This window comes from Coturnix japonica, chromosome 3 (genome assembly GCF_054131305.1).
Source record: "Coturnix japonica strain WE chromosome 3, WE-NBRP24, whole genome shotgun sequence".
NCBI classification, from domain to species: Eukaryota; Metazoa; Chordata; class Aves; order Galliformes; family Phasianidae; genus Coturnix; species Coturnix japonica.
In genome coordinates this window covers 82,016,897-82,033,587 of record NC_140665.1, presented here as the reverse complement: position 1 = coordinate 82,033,587, position 16,691 = coordinate 82,016,897, and the positions used below count along the sequence as shown (strand labels likewise).

The 16,691-nt window shown below is 51.2% G+C and overlaps 3 protein-coding genes across 3 annotated transcripts; all 3 read right to left on the bottom strand.

Moving 5' to 3' along the window:
* Nucleotides 1-2,279: 2,279 nt before the first annotated feature.
* Nucleotides 2,280-4,359, bottom strand: LOC146761525 (inositol 1,4,5-trisphosphate receptor-interacting protein-like 1). Its single transcript, XM_085542013.1, has one exon. The coding sequence runs from the start codon at nt 4,263-4,265 to the stop codon at nt 3,072-3,074; it is 1,194 nt and encodes a 397-aa protein (XP_085398139.1). The 5' UTR covers nt 4,266-4,359; the 3' UTR covers nt 2,280-3,071.
* Nucleotides 4,360-8,094: 3,735 nt separating this feature from the next.
* LOC146761524 (inositol 1,4,5-trisphosphate receptor-interacting protein-like 1) lies at nt 8,095-10,174 on the bottom strand. Its single transcript, XM_085542012.1, has one exon. It carries the CDS (start codon nt 10,078-10,080, stop codon nt 8,887-8,889), a length of 1,194 nt encoding a protein of 397 aa, XP_085398138.1. The 5' UTR covers nt 10,081-10,174; the 3' UTR covers nt 8,095-8,886.
* A 4,178-nt stretch (nt 10,175-14,352) lies between these two features.
* Nucleotides 14,353-16,001, bottom strand: LOC146761523 (inositol 1,4,5-trisphosphate receptor-interacting protein-like 1). The gene has a single exon (XM_085543843.1). It carries the CDS (start codon nt 15,905-15,907, stop codon nt 14,714-14,716), a length of 1,194 nt encoding a protein of 397 aa, XP_085399969.1. The 5' UTR covers nt 15,908-16,001; the 3' UTR covers nt 14,353-14,713.
* Nucleotides 16,002-16,691: the final 690 nt, after the last annotated feature.

Sequence of the window (16,691 nt, the reverse complement as noted above, 5' to 3'; positions counted from 1 at the left end):
TGAGAGAGCTGGCGGAGGTTGTTGCTGAGCCTCTCTCTGTAATCTGTCAGAGGTCTTGGAGAACTGGGGAGGTGCCTGAAGGCTGGAGGACGGCCAATGTCACTCCAGTCTTCAAAAAGGGCAAGAAGGAAGACCCGGGTAACTATAGGCCAGTCAGCCTCACCTCTGTCCCCGGGAAGGTGATGGAACAGCTTGTGCTGGATGCCATCTCCAGACAACTGGGTGATAAGGAGGTTATCAGGAGTACTCAGCATGGGTTCACCAAGGGGAGGTCGTGCTCGACCAACCTGGTGGCCTTTTATGAAGATGTCACTAGCTGGGTGGACAGGGGGAGGGCGGTAGATGTAGTCTACCTTGATTTCAGTAAGGCTTTTGATACTGTCCCCCGTGACATCCTTATAACAAAGCTGAGGAACTATGGGATAGATGAGTGGACAGTGAAGCGGGTCGAGAATTGGCTGACTGGCAGAGTGCAGAGGGTTGTTGGTGGTGGTGCGGTGTCTGGCTGGAGGCCTGTAACTAGCGGCGTCCCCCAGGGGTCTGTACTGGGTCCGGTCTTGTTCAACATCTTCATCAACGACCTTGATGAGGGGATAGTGACCACCCTCAGCAAGTTTGCTGATGACACGAAGTTGGGAGCATTGGCTGACACGCCTGAAGGCTGTGCTGCCATTCAGCGAGACCTGGACAGGCTGGAGAGCTGGGCAGTAAGAAACCGGATGAGGTTTAACAAAAGCGAGTGTAGAGTCTTGCACCTAGGTAGAAATAATTGCATGCACCAGTACAGGCTGGGGGAAGACCTGCTGGAGAGGAGCTCTGCAGAGAGGGACGTGGGCGTCCTGGTGGACGACAGATTGACCATGAGCCAGCAGTGTGCCCTTGTAGCCAAAAAAGCCAATGGCATTCTGGGGTGTATTAAAAAGAGCGTGTCCAGCAGGTCGAAGGAGGTGACCCTCCCCCTCTACTCTGCCCTGGTGAGGCCTCATCTGGAATACTGTGTCCAGTTCTGGGCTCCCCAGTACGAGAAAGACAGGGATCTCTTGGAAAGAGTCCAGCGGAGGGCCACTAAGATGGTGAAGGGCCTGGAGCATCTCCCCTATGAGGAGAGACTTAGGGAACTGGGTCTGTTTAGCCTTGAAAAAAGAAGGCTGAGAGGGGACTTGATCCAGGTTTGTAAATACCTGAGGTGTGGGAGCCATAGTGGTGAGGCTGGTCTCTTTTCAGTAGTGCGTGGGGATAGGACTAGGGGTAATGGGATGAAAGTACAGCATAGGAAGTTCCGCACAAATGTGCGGAAGAACTTCTTTACAGTGCGGGTGACGGAGCACTGGAACAGGCTGCCCAGGGAGGTGGTGGAGTCTGCTTCTCTAGAGATATTCAAGACCCGCCTGGAAGCCTACCTGTGCAACGTGGTGTAGGGAACCTGCTTTGGCAGGGGGGTTGGACTCGATGATCTCTAGAGGTCCCTTCCAACCCCTACAACTCTGTGATTCTGTGATGTATATTGCTGACAAGAATTGTGTGGTGGTCTTACATAAAATCTGAAAACCAAAATTTCTTCCCTCTTAATGGCTGTTAAATGATTCTTGGAATCAAGAAATAGCGTGGTTAACAGGAACCTATGTCACTTTCTGGATTACGTCCTTCATTATGCTACAACAGAATGGTGGCACATGTGAAGGACTGTATAGAGAAGGAAGATAGGAGTGTTACTTTGGCTTACAGATCAACACTTTTTACTTCTCTCTCCAGTTAAAAGCATGGGAACATTTACTGTCTTTGGCCTAGCTGGCGGTTTTTAGTTGCTTTGTATTTGCTTAGTTGCTACAGAATTTTTGATGAATGGGAGGAAAGTCAGCTGCAGTGACATGGGTTTACCCTGCCTTAAGTCACATTAATGTATTTGTGTTACTTTTTTTCCTTGCCGATGTCAGTGCCAGCTCTGCAGAAAAGGGGGTCCTGGCCATGCCTTCACCATGAACCCAAGTTACAAAGCCCAAAAATAATGTCTAATGAACACAGTCAAGCTTAAAGCCAGCTTCTGCAATTGTTAGTCTCAGCTCGCCATCCACCGGTGTTCCAAAGCTGATGCATTAGTTTCACCAAAAGAAGGGCACATACACCACTAGTTTTGTTTGTTTTTTAATTTTTATTAATTTTTATTAATTTTTATAATTTTTTATAATTTTTATAAATTTTATAATTTTTTATTAATTTTTATTAAATTTTAATTAAAACATATACATTGATGAAACATCGATGTATATGTTTTAATAATATGCGTTTTCTGATCTACATTAACTATATTTAAGTATTTAACTATATTTTCAGTGTGAACAAAGATGATGATTCTTCACTCCATGTGGTCCCGGCATCTAAAAGGCATATGTAGAAATGCCGGTGGCTACCAGGATATGGGTCTAGCTGTCTCTGTCTCCTGGCTGCTCGGATAGATGTCTTCATGGTCTTGCTGTACTCCAAACGCTGCCTTAAGTAAGCAGCTTCTTTTGAAATCCATCAGATGTAGCCTGCTGTAGCGGCTGTTTCCCAAAGAAGTCTCTGCTGCATCGCATCTCTGCGGCCTCCTCGTGCTTCTGCTATCAACAGCCCCTGCCTACTCAAAGGACAGAAATGTGTCCAAGTCCTCTTGCTGTACTCTGAGCCTGAGCTCAATCCAGAGGACTCTGCAAGAGGTGGTTGTCAGCCGGAGCTTGCAGAAGCAGACGGAGGGCCTCAACTCGCGCTGCACTGTTTGTTGACAGTTGAGGCATAGCTACCCAGGCTTCTCTCACCAGTTCCTGGAACCAGGTTGCAGTTTTCTCCATATCCTGGAGAGTTGGTATAGGAGGCTGAGCATCTTCTCTCTCCCCAGGTGGTCCTCAGGGTGGTGAAGGAAGGAAGGACAGTGTAGTCTCACACCAGCTGCTCCCTTGTGCATATTCAGTTCGGCACTCTGGCTACCGCACTGTTGGTTTGTTGTGGAGAAAACATTTGGGAGCAATTCCGACTGCCTGCTGAGTGGTGTCTTCTCCACGTCCAGAGTGCTCGTCTGTAGGACAAGTGGGCGTCTCTCATTTCCAATAGAACAGCAGGCTTGTGAGCCGATCTTGCAGCTCCCACAACTCCTGCAGTGCCTGCTCATAACTGTCTGGATCTTGCACCAGGTGCTGGAGGAGGTTGAGCGGTCGGGACGCTCGGAATTCCTGCGGCAAGATAATCTCCGCAGGCACATCCTCATTTCCTATGAGGAAATGGTTCAGGCATTTCTCCTCCACACAGCAGCACAGGTAGCGCAAGATGTCATCCATCCGCTGCAGGAAATAGCTCCCATGCCAGCTTTTCAAAGGGATGTCAGTCAGGAGGTGCATGAGCACTGTCCTCAGTTGGTAGGGAGAAAAAGTCTGTCCCGCCAGGATGTGGGCACCCACTTGCACATATGTGAGGTTGAAAGTGTTCCACTGGTCACGGGTGGCTATGTGCTGGAAAAACTTTGCCTCAGCCACCGCACAACTCTGTGGCCAGGTTGTGCTGGGGGTAAAAGCAGCCTCTGTCTCCTGGCTGCTCAGAAAGATGTCCGTATTTTCTTGCTGGACGCCAAACACAATCTCAACAACGCAGGCTGTTTTGTGGATGTCTGTCAGATGAATCCTGCAGGAGCGCCCGGACGGCATCACATTCATGCTGCACGTCTCTGCCTCAGGCATGTATTTCCAGGCATGTGTGATCAGCACCTGGAACCATCGGGCAGTCTTCTCCACATCTAGGTAGGCGTCCTCGCAGAAGTCACATAGTAGGCTGGGGTGCTGATTTCCCAGCTCTTCCTTGGAGGTGTGGAGGAAGCACCGCATACCCATCTCCGGCTCCCTCCCGCACGTGCATTCCAGATCTACATGGATGCGGGAGTTCCTTGCTGGCAGCTCCCCTGCGGCTCCCAGATCAAGGTGGAAAACGTGCCCACGGGGGGCCGACAGGGGCACAAGCAGGCAGAAGAGGGGTTCCTTCTCAGGGGGACACCAGCCTTCATAGGCACTGCCCACCCCGATGGGGCGCTCTGGCACCGGAAAGAAAGTATCTGACACCAGATACTGGCATAAGTTGATGAGGCGACCAAATAGGAGGAGTATCTGCTCACAGTTGTCTCGATGAATTTGGTCTGGCCAGAGCGCATCAGCCTGTTGCTCCTCCTGCTGCTCCTGCTTACTGATGGAGCTCTCCTCATCACTGATGTCTTCACTTCTCTGGAACTTTTTATAGATCTTCCACATGAACCAGAGAAAAAGGAAGAGAATGCAAAGAACACTGCAAACCTTCCAGTAAGGCAACACAGAGAAGAGCAAGGCTTGAATATCCACCCCGCTCTTCTTCAGGTTGCTCTCTTCTAATTGCGGAAGCGGAAGCGGAAGCTTTTCCATCCGCTTTCGCAGAAACACCTCACGCATGCGTTCAAGAAGGCTGCAAACCTTCCGGTAAGGCAACACAGAGGACAAGGCTCGAATGCCTATCCAGCTCTGCCCCAGGTTCTCTACGTGCTGCCACTGAAGTGTCATCTGCTCTTGCAGAAACACCTCACGCTCACGCATGCGTTCCAGCGTTTCCACGTCCAACTCATCACCAACGAAAACCACTCTCTGCGCCAACAAGGCGAAGAAAAACGCCAAAGCCATGATCTGGAAGAGATGAGAGAGGGGAGGTCAGTGGGGCTGGGTGGGAGCTCGAGCACGGCTGGGGGAGCGGGTCCAGGAGCGCTGGGCTCAGGTAGGAGCGGGGCCGAGGGAGCTGGGAGGCAGCGGGGGCTGAGGCCAGCGCCGCTGCTGGCTGCCCAGAGAGCCGCTCACAGGCTCCCCTGAGCGCTCGCTGCCGGCACTGCAGGCTCCCAAACCCCTCGCGGGCCGCAGGTCGCGCCCGGCCCAGCACAGCCTTCCCCGTGCTGCTGCACTCACCGCTGGCCCAGGCCAAAGTGGAGCAGCGCTGCCCGCTGCTGGCCTCGATGCCAGCGCCGCATTGTGACGCGCTGTGCCGTCACAGACGCCCCATCCCCACCCTTCGGCCCCACCCTTCGGCCCCCCTCAGCTGCCCTGGGCCTCCATGGCCGCGGCATCGGCCCTGTTCTGAGGCGCGTGGCCGGACTGGATTTCCTTTGTTTCCCTCGGGTTTTACTGCAGAGAAAGCAGTTGGCTTCATATATTGTACTACCCTAAGGGGCGATTACAGATTAAACACGTCTTGTTCTTAACCTGATTTTTTTGGTTGCATTTGCTTCAATTTCTTCAGTTTTTGCTGATGCGATATTCTTTTTATTATCAGGTCCACTTTAAATCTCAATCTTTGTCCACTCTTGACTTCTTGACTCAAGAGAGGGATCTCTGAGACGAGTGTGTTTCTGCCTGTCTGCAGAGCAGTAAATAAAGTGGGCCTGTCCATCTTGAGCCTTGTCTATGTTTTTCTGAGTTCCCAGGGCCTCCCTTAGGTTTGCCTGCAGTTAGACTAGTTTTCACCAATTCTTTTACTCCCTTAAGGGATCACGACAGACTAAATAGCACACATTAGGGGCAACTCATAGTGAGTATTACTGGATATTCCAGGATCTGAACCAGAACTGTAGTCTCTTGTTTTTTTGTGAATCTTTATTAATGTAGTTTTAAAATTTTCTTAAATGGCGTTAATTGGAGTAAACAATTCTGATCTTAATAAGCAAGTTCCTGAGACCGGGGAATGGGAGATTCCCCTTTAGTCAGGGAAGAGGTGGTCCGTGAGTGCCTAGCAAACATTAAGGTCTATAAATCCATGGGACCTGATGGGGTGCATCCGCGGGTGCTGAGAGAGCTGGCGGAGGTTGTTGCTGAGCCTCTCTCTGTAATCTGTCAGAGGTCTTGGAGAACTGGGGAGGTGCCTGAAGGCTGGAGGACGGCCAATGTCACTCCAGTCTTCAAAAAGGGCAAGAAGGAAGACCCGGGTAACTATAGGCCAGTCAGCCTCACCTCTGTCCCCGGGAAGGTGATGGAACAGCTTGTGCTGGATGCCATCTCCAGACAACTGGGTGATAAGGAGGTTATCAGGAGTACTCAGCATGGGTTCACCAAGGGGAGGTCGTGCTCGACCAACCTGGTGGCCTTTTATGAAGATGTCACTAGCTGGGTGGACAGGGGGAGGGCGGTAGATGTAGTCTACCTTGATTTCAGTAAGGCTTTTGATACTGTCCCCCGTGACATCCTTATAACAAAGCTGAGGAACTATGGGATAGATGAGTGGACAGTGAAGCGGGTCGAGAATTGGCTGACTGGCAGAGTGCAGAGGGTTGTTGGTGGTGGTGCGGTGTCTGGCTGGAGGCCTGTAACTAGCGGCGTCCCCCAGGGGTCTGTACTGGGTCCGGTCTTGTTCAACATCTTCATCAACGACCTTGATGAGGGGATAGTGACCACCCTCAGCAAGTTTGCTGATGACACGAAGTTGGGAGGATTGGCTGACACGCCTGAAGGCTGTGCTGCCATTCAGCGAGACCTGGACAGGCTGGAGAGCTGGGCAGTAAGAAACCGGATGAGGTTTAACAAAAGCAAGTGTAGAGTCTTGCACCTAGGTAGAAATAATTGCATGCACCAGTACAGGCTGGGGGAAGACCTGCTGGAGAGGAGCTCTGCAGAGAGGGACGTGGGCGTCCTGGTGGACGACAGATTGACCATGAGCCAGCAGTGTGCCCTTGTAGCCAAAAAAGCCAATGGCATTCTGGGGTGTATTAAAAAGAGCGTGTCCAGCAGGTCGAAGGAGGTGACCCTCCCCCTCTACTCTGCCCTGGTGAGGCCTCATCTGGAATACTGTGTCCAGTTCTGGGCTCCCCAGTACGAGAAAGACAGGGATCTCTTGGAAAGAGTCCAGCGGAGGGCCACTAAGATGGTGAAGGGCCTGGAGCATCTCCCCTATGAGGAGAGACTTAGGGAACTGGGTCTGTTTAGCCTTGAAAAAAGGAGGCTGAGAGGGGACTTGATCCAGGTTTGTAAATACCTGAGGTGTGGGAGCCATAGTGGTGAGGCTGGTCTCTTTTCAGTAGTGCGTGGGGATAGGACTAGGGGTAATGGGATGAAAGTACAGCATAGGAAGTTCCGCACAAATGTGCGGAAGAACTTCTTTACAGTGCGGGTGACGGAGCACTGGAACAGGCTGCCCAGGGAGGTGGTGGAGTCTGCTTCTCTGGAGATATTCAAGACCCGCCTGGAAGCCTACCTGTGCGACGTGGTGTAGGGAACCTGCTTTGGCAGGGGGGTTGGACTCGATGATCTCTAGAGGTCCCTTCCAACCCCTACAACTCTGTGATTCTGTGATGTATATTGCTGACAAGAATTGTGTGGTGGTCTTACATAAAATCTGAAAACCAAAATTTCTTCCCTCTTAATGGCTGTTAAATGATTCTTGGAATCAAGAAATAGCGTGGTTAACAGGAACCTATGTCACTTTCTGGATTACGTCCTTCATTATGCTACAACAGAATGGTGGCACATGTGAAGGACTGTATAGAGAAGGAAGATAGGAGTGTTACTTTGGCTTACAGATCAACACTTTTTACTTCTCTCTCCAGTTAAAAGCATGGGAACATTTACTGTCTTTGGCCTAGCTGGCGGTTTTTAGTTGCTTTGTATTTGCTTAGTTGCTACAGAATTTTTGATGAATGGGAGGAAAGTCAGCTGCAGTGACATGGGTTTACCCTGCCTTAAGTCACATTAATGTATTTGTGTTACTTTTTTTCCTTGCCGATGTCAGTGCCAGCTCTGCAGAAAAGGGGGTCCTGGCCATGCCTTCACCATGAACCCAAGTTACAAAGCCCAAAAATAATGTCTAATGAACACAGTCAAGCTTAAAGCCAGCTTCTGCAATTGTTAGTCTCAGCTCGCCATCCACCGGTGTTCCAAAGCTGATGCATTAGTTTCACCAAAAGAAGGGCACATACACCACTAGTTTTGTTTGTTTTTTAATTTTTATTAATTTTTATTAATTTTAATAATTTTTTATAATTTTTATAAATTTTATAATTTTTTATTAATTTTTATAAAATTTTAATTAAAACATATACATTGATGAAACATCGATGTATATGTTTTAATAATATGCGTTTTCTGATCTACATTAACTATATTTAAGTATTTAACTATATTTTCAGTGTGAACAAAGATGATGATTCTTCACTCCATGTGGTCCCGGCATCTAAAAGGCATATGTAGAAATGCCGGTGGCTACCAGGATATGGGTCTAGCTGTCTCTGTCTCCTGGCTGCTCGGATAGATGTCTTCATGGTCTTGCTGTACTCCAAACGCTGCCTTAAGTAAGCAGCTTCTTTTGAAATCCATCAGATGTAGCCTGCTGTAGCGGCTGTTTCCCAAAGAAGTCTCTGCTGCATCGCATCTCTGCGGCCTCCTCGTGCTTCTGCTATCAACAGCCCCTGCCTACTCAAAGGACAGAAATGTGTCCAAGTCCTCTTGCTGTACTCTGAGCCTGAGCTCAATCCAGAGGACTCTGCAAGAGGTGGTTGTCAGCCGGAGCTTGCAGAAGCAGACGGAGGGCCTCAACTCGCGCTGCACTGTTTGTTGACAGTTGAGGCATAGCTACCCAGGCTTCTCTCACCAGTTCCTGGAACCAGGTTGCAGTTTTCTCCATATCCTGGAGAGTTGGTATAGGAGGCTGAGCATCTTCTCTCTCCCCAGGTGGTCCTCAGGGTGGTGAAGGAAGGAAGGACAGTGTAGTCTCACACCAGCTGCTCCCTTGTGCATATTCAGTTCGGCACTCTGGCTACCGCACTGTTGGTTTGTTGTGGAGAAAACATTTGGGAGCAATTCCGACTGCCTGCTGAGTGGTGTCTTCTCCACGTCCAGAGTGCTCGTCTGTAGGACAAGTGGGCGTTTCTCATTTCCAATAGAACAGCAGGCTTGTGAGCCGATCTTGCAGCTCCCACAACTCCTGCAGTGCCTGCTCATAACTGTCTGGATCTTGCACCAGGTGCTGGAGGAGGTTGAGCGGTCGGGACGCTCGGAATTCCTGCGGCAAGATAATCTCCGCAGGCACATCCTCATTTCCTATGAGGAAATGGTTCAGGCATTTCTCCTCCACACAGCAGCACAGGTAGCGCAAGATGTCATCCATCCGCTGCAGGAAATAGCTCCCATGCCAGCTTTTCAAAGGGATGTCAGTCAGGAGGTGCATGAGCACTGTCCTCAGTTGGTAGGGAGAAAAAGTCTGTCCCGCCAGGATGTGGGCACCCACTTGCACATATGTGAGGTTGAAAGTGTTCCACTGGTCACGGGTGGCTATGTGCTGGAAAAACTTTGCCTCAGCCACCGCACAACTCTGTGGCCAGGTTGTGCTGGGGGTAAAAGCAGCCTCTGTCTCCTGGCTGCTCAGAAAGATGTCCGTATTTTCTTGCTGGACGCCAAACACAATCTCAACAACGCAGGCTGTTTTGTGGATGTCTGTCAGATGAATCCTGCAGGAGCGCCCGGACGGCATCACATTCATGCTGCACGTCTCTGCCTCAGGCATGTATTTCCAGGCATGTGTGATCAGCACCTGGAACCATCGGGCAGTCTTCTCCACATCTAGGTAGGCGTCCTCGCAGAAGTCACATAGTAGGCTGGGGTGCTGATTTCCCAGCTCTTCCTTGGAGGTGTGGAGGAAGCACCGCATACCCATCTCCGGCTCCCTCCCGCACGTGCATTCCAGATCTACATGGATGCGGGAGTTCCTTGCTGGCAGCTCCCCTGCGGCTCCCAGATCAAGGTGGAAAACGTGCCCACGGGGGGCCGACAGGGGCACAAGCAGGCAGAAGATGGGTTCCTTCTCAGGGGGACACCAGCCTTCATAGGCACTGCCCACCCCGATGGGGCGCTCTGGCACCGGAAAGAAAGTATCTGACACCAGATACTGGCATAAGTTGATGAGGCGACCAAATAGGAGGAGTATCTGCTCACAGTTGTCTCGATGAATTTGGTCTGGCCAGAGCGCATCAGCCTGTTGCTCCTCCTGCTGCTCCTGCTTACTGATGGAGCTCTCCTCATCACTGATGTCTTCACTTCTCTGGAACTTTTTATAGATCTTCCACATGAACCAGAGAAAAAGGAAGAGAATGCAAAGAACACTGCAAACCTTCCAGTAAGGCAACACAGAGAAGAGCAAGGCTTGAATATCCACCCCGCTCTTCTTCAGGTTGCTCTCTTCTAATTGCGGAAGCGGAAGCGGAAGCTTTTCCATCCGCTTTCGCAGAAACACCTCACGCATGCGTTCAAGAAGGCTGCAAACCTTCCGGTAAGGCAACACAGAGGACAAGGCTCGAATGCCTATCCAGCTCTGCCCCAGGTTCTCTACGTGCTGCCACTGAAGTGTCATCTGCTCTTGCAGAAACACCTCACGCTCACGCATGCGTTCCAGCGTTTCCACGTCCAACTCATCACCAACGAAAGCCACTCTCTGCGCCAACAAGGCGAAGAAAAACGCCAAAGCCATGATCTGGAAGAGATGAGAGAGGGGAGGTCAGTGGGGCTGGGTGGGAGCTCGAGCACGGCTGGGGGAGCGGGTCCAGGAGCCACAGCCCCTGGGCTCAGGTAGGAGCGGGGCCGAGGGAGCTGGGAGGCAGCGGGGGCTGAGGCCAGCGCCGCTGCTGGCTGCCCAGAGAGCCGCTCACAGGCTCCCCTGAGCGCTCGCTGCCGGCACTGCAGGCTCCCAAACCCCTCGCGGGCCGCAGGTCGCGCCCGGCCCAGCACAGCCTTCCCCGTGCTGCTGCACTCACCGCTGGCCCAGGCCAAAGTGGAGCAGCGCTGCCCGCTGCTGGCCTCGATGCCAGCGCCGCATTGTGACGCGCTGTGCCGTCACAGACGCCCCATCCCCACCCTTCGGCCCCACCCTTCGGCCCCCCTCAGCTGCCCTGGGCCTCCATGGCCGCGGCATCGGCCCTGTTCTGAGGCGCGTGGCCGGACTGGATTTCCTTTGTTTCCCTCGGGTTTTACTGCAGAGAAAGCAGTTGGCTTCATATATTGTACTACCCTAAGGGGCGATTACAGATTAAACACGTCTTGTTCTTAACCTGATTTTTTTGGTTGCATTTGCTTCAATTTCTTCAGTTTTTGCTGATGCGATATTCTTTTTATTATCAGGTCCACTTTAAATCTCAATCTTTGTCCACTCTTGACTTCTTGACTCAAGAGAGGGATCTCTGAGACGAGTGTGTTTCTGCCTGTCTGCAGAGCTGTAAATAAAGTGGGCCTGTCCATCTTGAGCCTTGTCTATGTTTTTCTGAGTTCCCAGGGCCTCCCTTAGGTTTGCCTGCAGTTAGACTAGTTTTCACCAATTCTTTTACTCCCTTAAGGGATCACGACAGACTAAATAGCACACATTAGGGGCAACTCATAATGAGTATTACTGGATATTCCAGGATCTGAACCAGAACTGTAGTCTCTTGTTTTTTTGTGAATCTTTATTAATGTAGTTTTAAAATTTTCTTAAATGGCGTTAATTGGAGTAAACAATTCTGATCTTAATAAGCAAGTTCCTGAGACCGGGGAATGGGAGATTCCCCTTTAGTCAGGGAAGAGGTGGTCCGTGAGTGCCTAGCAAACATTAAGGTCTATAAATCCACGGGACCTGATGGGGTGCATCCGCGGGTGCTGAGAGAGCTGGCGGAGGTTGTTGCTGAGCCTCTCTCTGTAATCTGTCAGAGGTCTTGGAGAACTGGGGAGGTGCCTGAAGGCTGGAGGACGGCCAATGTCACTCCAGTCTTCAAAAAGGGCAAGAAGGAAGACCCGGGTAACTATAGGCCAGTCAGCCTCACCTCTGTCCCCGGGAAGGTGATGGAACAGCTTGTGCTGGATGCCATCTCCAGACAACTGGGTGATAAGGAGGTTATCAGGAGTACTCAGCATGGGTTCACCAAGGGGAGGTCGTGCTCGACCAACCTGGTGGCCTTTTATGAAGATGTCACTAGCTGGGTGGACAGGGGGAGGGCGGTAGATGTAGTCTACCTTGATTTCAGTAAGGCTTTTGATACTGTCCCCCGTGACATCCTTATAACAAAGCTGAGGAACTATGGGATAGATGAGTGGACAGTGAAGCGGGTCGAGAATTGGCTGACTGGCAGAGTGCAGAGGGTTGTTGGTGGTGGTGCGGTGTCTGGCTGGAGGCCTGTAACTAGCGGCGTCCCCCAGGGGTCTGTACTGGGTCCGGTCTTGTTCAACATCTTCATCAACGACCTTGATGAGGGGATAGTGACCACCCTCAGCAAGTTTGCTGATGACACGAAGTTGGGAGGATTGGCTGACACGCCTGAAGGCTGTGCTGCCATTCAGCGAGACCTGGACAGGCTGGAGAGCTGGGCAGTAAGAAACCGGATGAGGTTTAACAAAAGCAAGTGTAGAGTCTTGCACCTAGGTAGAAATAATTGCATGCACCAGTACAGGCTGGGGGAAGACCTGCTGGAGAGGAGCTCTGCAGAGAGGGACGTGGGCGTCCTGGTGGACGACAGATTGACCATGAGCCAGCAGTGTGCCCTTGTAGCCAAAAAAGCCAATGGCATTCTGGGGTGTATTAAAAAGAGCGTGTCCAGCAGGTCGAAGGAGGTGACCCTCCCCCTCTACTCTGCCCTGGTGAGGCCTCATCTGGAATACTGTGTCCAGTTCTGGGCTCCCCAGTACGAGAAAGACAGGGATCTCTTGGAAAGAGTCCAGCGGAGGGCCACTAAGATGGTGAAGGGCCTGGAGCATCTCCCCTATGAGGAGAGACTTAGGGAACTGGGTCTGTTTAGCCTTGAAAAAAGAAGGCTGAGAGGGGACTTGATCCAGGTTTGTAAATACCTGAGGTGTGGGAGCCATAGTGGTGAGGCTGGTCTCTTTTCAGTAGTGCGTGGGGATAGGACTAGGGGTAATGGGATGAAAGTACAGCATAGGAAGTTCCGCACAAATGTGCGGAAGAACTTCTTTACAGTGCGGGTGACGGAGCACTGGAACAGGCTGCCCAGGGAGGTGGTGGAGTCTGCTTCTCTGGAGATATTCAAGACCCGCCTGGAAGCCTACCTGTGCGACGTGGTGTAGGGAGCCTGCTTTGGCAGGGGGGTTGGACTCGATGATCTCTAGAGGTCCCTTCCAACCCCTACAACTCTGTGATTCTGTGATGTATATTGCTGACAAGAATTGTGTGGTGGTCTTACATAAAATCTGAAAACCAAAATTTCTTCCCTCTTAATGGCTGTTAAATGATTCTTGGAATCAAGAAATAGCGTGGTTAACAGGAACCTATGTCACTTTCTGGATTACGTCCTTCATTATGCTACAACAGAATGGTGGCACATGTGAAGGACTGTATAGAGAAGGAAGATAGGAGTGTTACTTTGGCTTACAGATCAACACTTTTTACTTCTCTCTCCAGTTAAAAGCATGGGAACATTTACTGTCTTTGGCCTAGCTGGCGGTTTTTAGTTGCTTTGTATTTGCTTAGTTGCTACAGAATTTTTGATGAATGGGAGGAAAGTCAGCTGCAGTGACATGGGTTTACCCTGCCTTAAGTCACATTAATGTATTTGTGTTACTTTTTTTCCTTGCCGATGTCAGTGCCAGCTCTGCAGAAAAGGGGGTCCTGGCCATGCCTTCACCATGAACCCAAGTTACAAAGCCCAAAAATAGTGTCTAATGAACACAGTCAAGCTTAAAGCCAGCTTCTGCAATTGTTAGTCTCAGCTCGCCATCCACCGGTGTTCCAAAGCTGATGCATTAGTTTCACCAAAAGAAGGGCACATACACCACTAGTTTTGTTTGTTTTTTAATTTTTATTAATTTTTATTAATTTTTATAATTTTTTATAATTTTTATAAATTTTATAATTTTTTATTAATTTTTATTAAATTTTAATTAAAACATATACATTGATGAAACATCGATGTATATGTTTTAATAATATGCGTTTTCTGATCTACATTAACTATATTTAAGTATTTAACTATATTTTCAGTGTGAACAAAGATAAGATGATGATTCTTCACTCCATGTGGTCCCGGCATCTAAAAGGCATATGTAGAAATGCCGGTGGCTACCAGGATATGGGTCTAGCTGTCTCTGTCTCCTGGCTGCTCGGATAGATGTCTTCATGGTCTTGCTGTACTCCAAACGCTGCCTTAAGTAAGCAGCTTCTTTTGAAATCCATCAGATGTAGCCTGCTGTAGCGGCTGTTTCCCAAAGAAGTCTCTGCTGCATCGCATCTCTGCGGCCTCCTCGTGCTTCTGCTATCAACAGCCCCTGCCTACTCAAAGGACAGAAATGTGTCCAAGTCCTCTTGCTGTACTCTGAGCCTGAGCTCAATCCAGAGGACTCTGCAAGAGGTGGTTGTCAGCCGGAGCTTGCAGAAGCAGATGGAGGGCCTCAACTCGCGCTGCACTGTTTGTTGACAGTTGAGGCATAGCTACCCAGGCTTCTCTCACCAGTTCCTGGAACCAGGTTGCAGTTTTCTCCATATCCTGGAGAGTTGGTATAGGAGGCTGAGCATCTTCTCTCTCCCCAGGTGGTCCTCAGGGTGGTGAAGGAAGGAAGGACAGTGTAGTCTCACACCAGCTGCTCCCTTGTGCATATTCAGTTCGGCACTCTGGCTACCGCACTGTTGGTTTGTTGTGGAGAAAACATTTGGGAGCAATTCCGACTGCCTGCTGAGTGGTGTCTTCTCCACGTCCAGAGTGCTCGTCTGTAGGACAAGTGGGCGTTTCTCATTTCCAATAGAACAGCAGGCTTGTGAGCCGATCTTGCAGCTCCCACAACTCCTGCAGTGCCTGCTCATAACTGTCTGGATCTTGCACCAGGTGCTGGAGGAGGTTGAGCGGTCGGGACGCTCGGAATTCCTGCGGCAAGATAATCTCCGCAGGCACATCCTCATTTCCTATGAGGAAATGGTTCAGGCATTTCTCCTCCACACAGCAGCACAGGTAGCGCAAGATGTCATCCATCCGCTGCAGGAAATAGCTCCCATGCCAGCTTTTCAAAGGGATGTCAGTCAGGAGGTGCATGAGCACTGTCCTCAGTTGGTAGGGAGAAAAAGTCTGTCCCGCCAGGATGTGGGCACCCACTTGCACATATGTGAGGTTGAAAGTGTTCCACTGGTCACGGGTGGCTATGTGCTGGAAAAACTTTGCCTCAGCCACCGCACAACTCTGTGGCCAGGTTGTGCTGGGGGTAAAAGCAGCCTCTGTCTCCTGGCTGCTCAGAAAGATGTCCGTATTTTCTTGCTGGACGCCAAACACAATCTCAACAACGCAGGCTGTTTTGTGGATGTCTGTCAGATGAATCCTGCAGGAGCGCCCGGACGGCATCACATTCATGCTGCACGTCTCTGCCTCAGGCATGTATTTCCAGGCATGTGTGATCAGCACCTGGAACCATCGGGCAGTCTTCTCCACATCTAGGTAGGCGTCCTCGCAGAAGTCACATAGTAGGCTGGGGTGCTGATTTCCCAGCTCTTCCTTGGAGGTGTGGAGGAAGCACCGCATACCCATCTCCGGCTCCCTCCCGCACGTGCATTCCAGATCTACATGGATGCGGGAGTTCCTTGCTGGCAGCTCCCCTGCGGCTCCCAGATCAAGGTGGAAAACGTGCCCACGGGGGGCCGACAGGGGCACAAGCAGGCAGAAGAGGGGTTCCTTCTCAGGGGGACACCAGCCTTCATAGGCACTGCCCACCCCGATGGGGCGCTCTGGCACCGGAAAGAAAGTATCTGACACCAGATACTGGCATAAGTTGATGAGGCGACCAAATAGGAGGAGTATCTGCTCACAGTTGTCTCGATGAATTTGGTCTGGCCAGAGCGCATCAGCCTGTTGCTCCTCCTGCTGCTCCTGCTTACTGATGGAGCTCTCCTCATCACTGATGTCTTCACTTCTCTGGAACTTTTTATAGATCTTCCACATGAACCAGAGAAAAAGGAAGAGAATGCAAAGAACACTGCAAACCTTCCAGTAAGGCAACACAGAGAAGAGCAAGGCTTGAATATCCACCCCGCTCTTCTTCAGGTTGCTCTCTTCTAATTGCGGAAGCGGAAGCGGAAGCTTTTCCATCCGCTTTCGCAGAAACACCTCACGCATGCGTTCAAGAAGGCTGCAAACCTTCCGGTAAGGCAACACAGAGGACAAGGCTCGAATGCCTATCCAGCTCTGCCCCAGGTTCTCTACGTGCTGCCACTGAAGTGTCATCTGCTCTTGCAGAAACACCTCACGCTCACGCATGCGTTCCAGCGTTTCCACGTCCAACTCATCACCAACGAAAGCCACTCTCTGCGCCAACAAGGCGAAGAAAAACGCCAAAGCCATGATCTGGAAGAGATGAGAGAGGGGAGGTCAGTGGGGCTGGGTGGGAGCTCGAGCACGGCTGGGGGAGCGGGTCCAGGAGCGCTGGGCTCAGGTAGGAGCGGGGCCGAGGGAGCTGGGAGGCAGCGGGGGCTGAGGCCAGCGCCGCTGCTGGCTGCCCAGAGAGCCGCTCACAGGCTCCCCTGAGCGCTCGCTGCCGGCACTGCAGGCTCCCAAACCCCTCGCGGGCCGCAGGTCGCGCCCGGCCCAGCACAGCCTTCCCCGTGCTGCTGCACTCACCGCTGGCCCAGGCCAAAGTGGAGCAGCGCTGCCCGCTGCTGGCCTCGATGCCAGCGCCGCATTGTGACGCGCTGTGCCGTCACAGACGCCCCATCCCCACCCTTCGGCC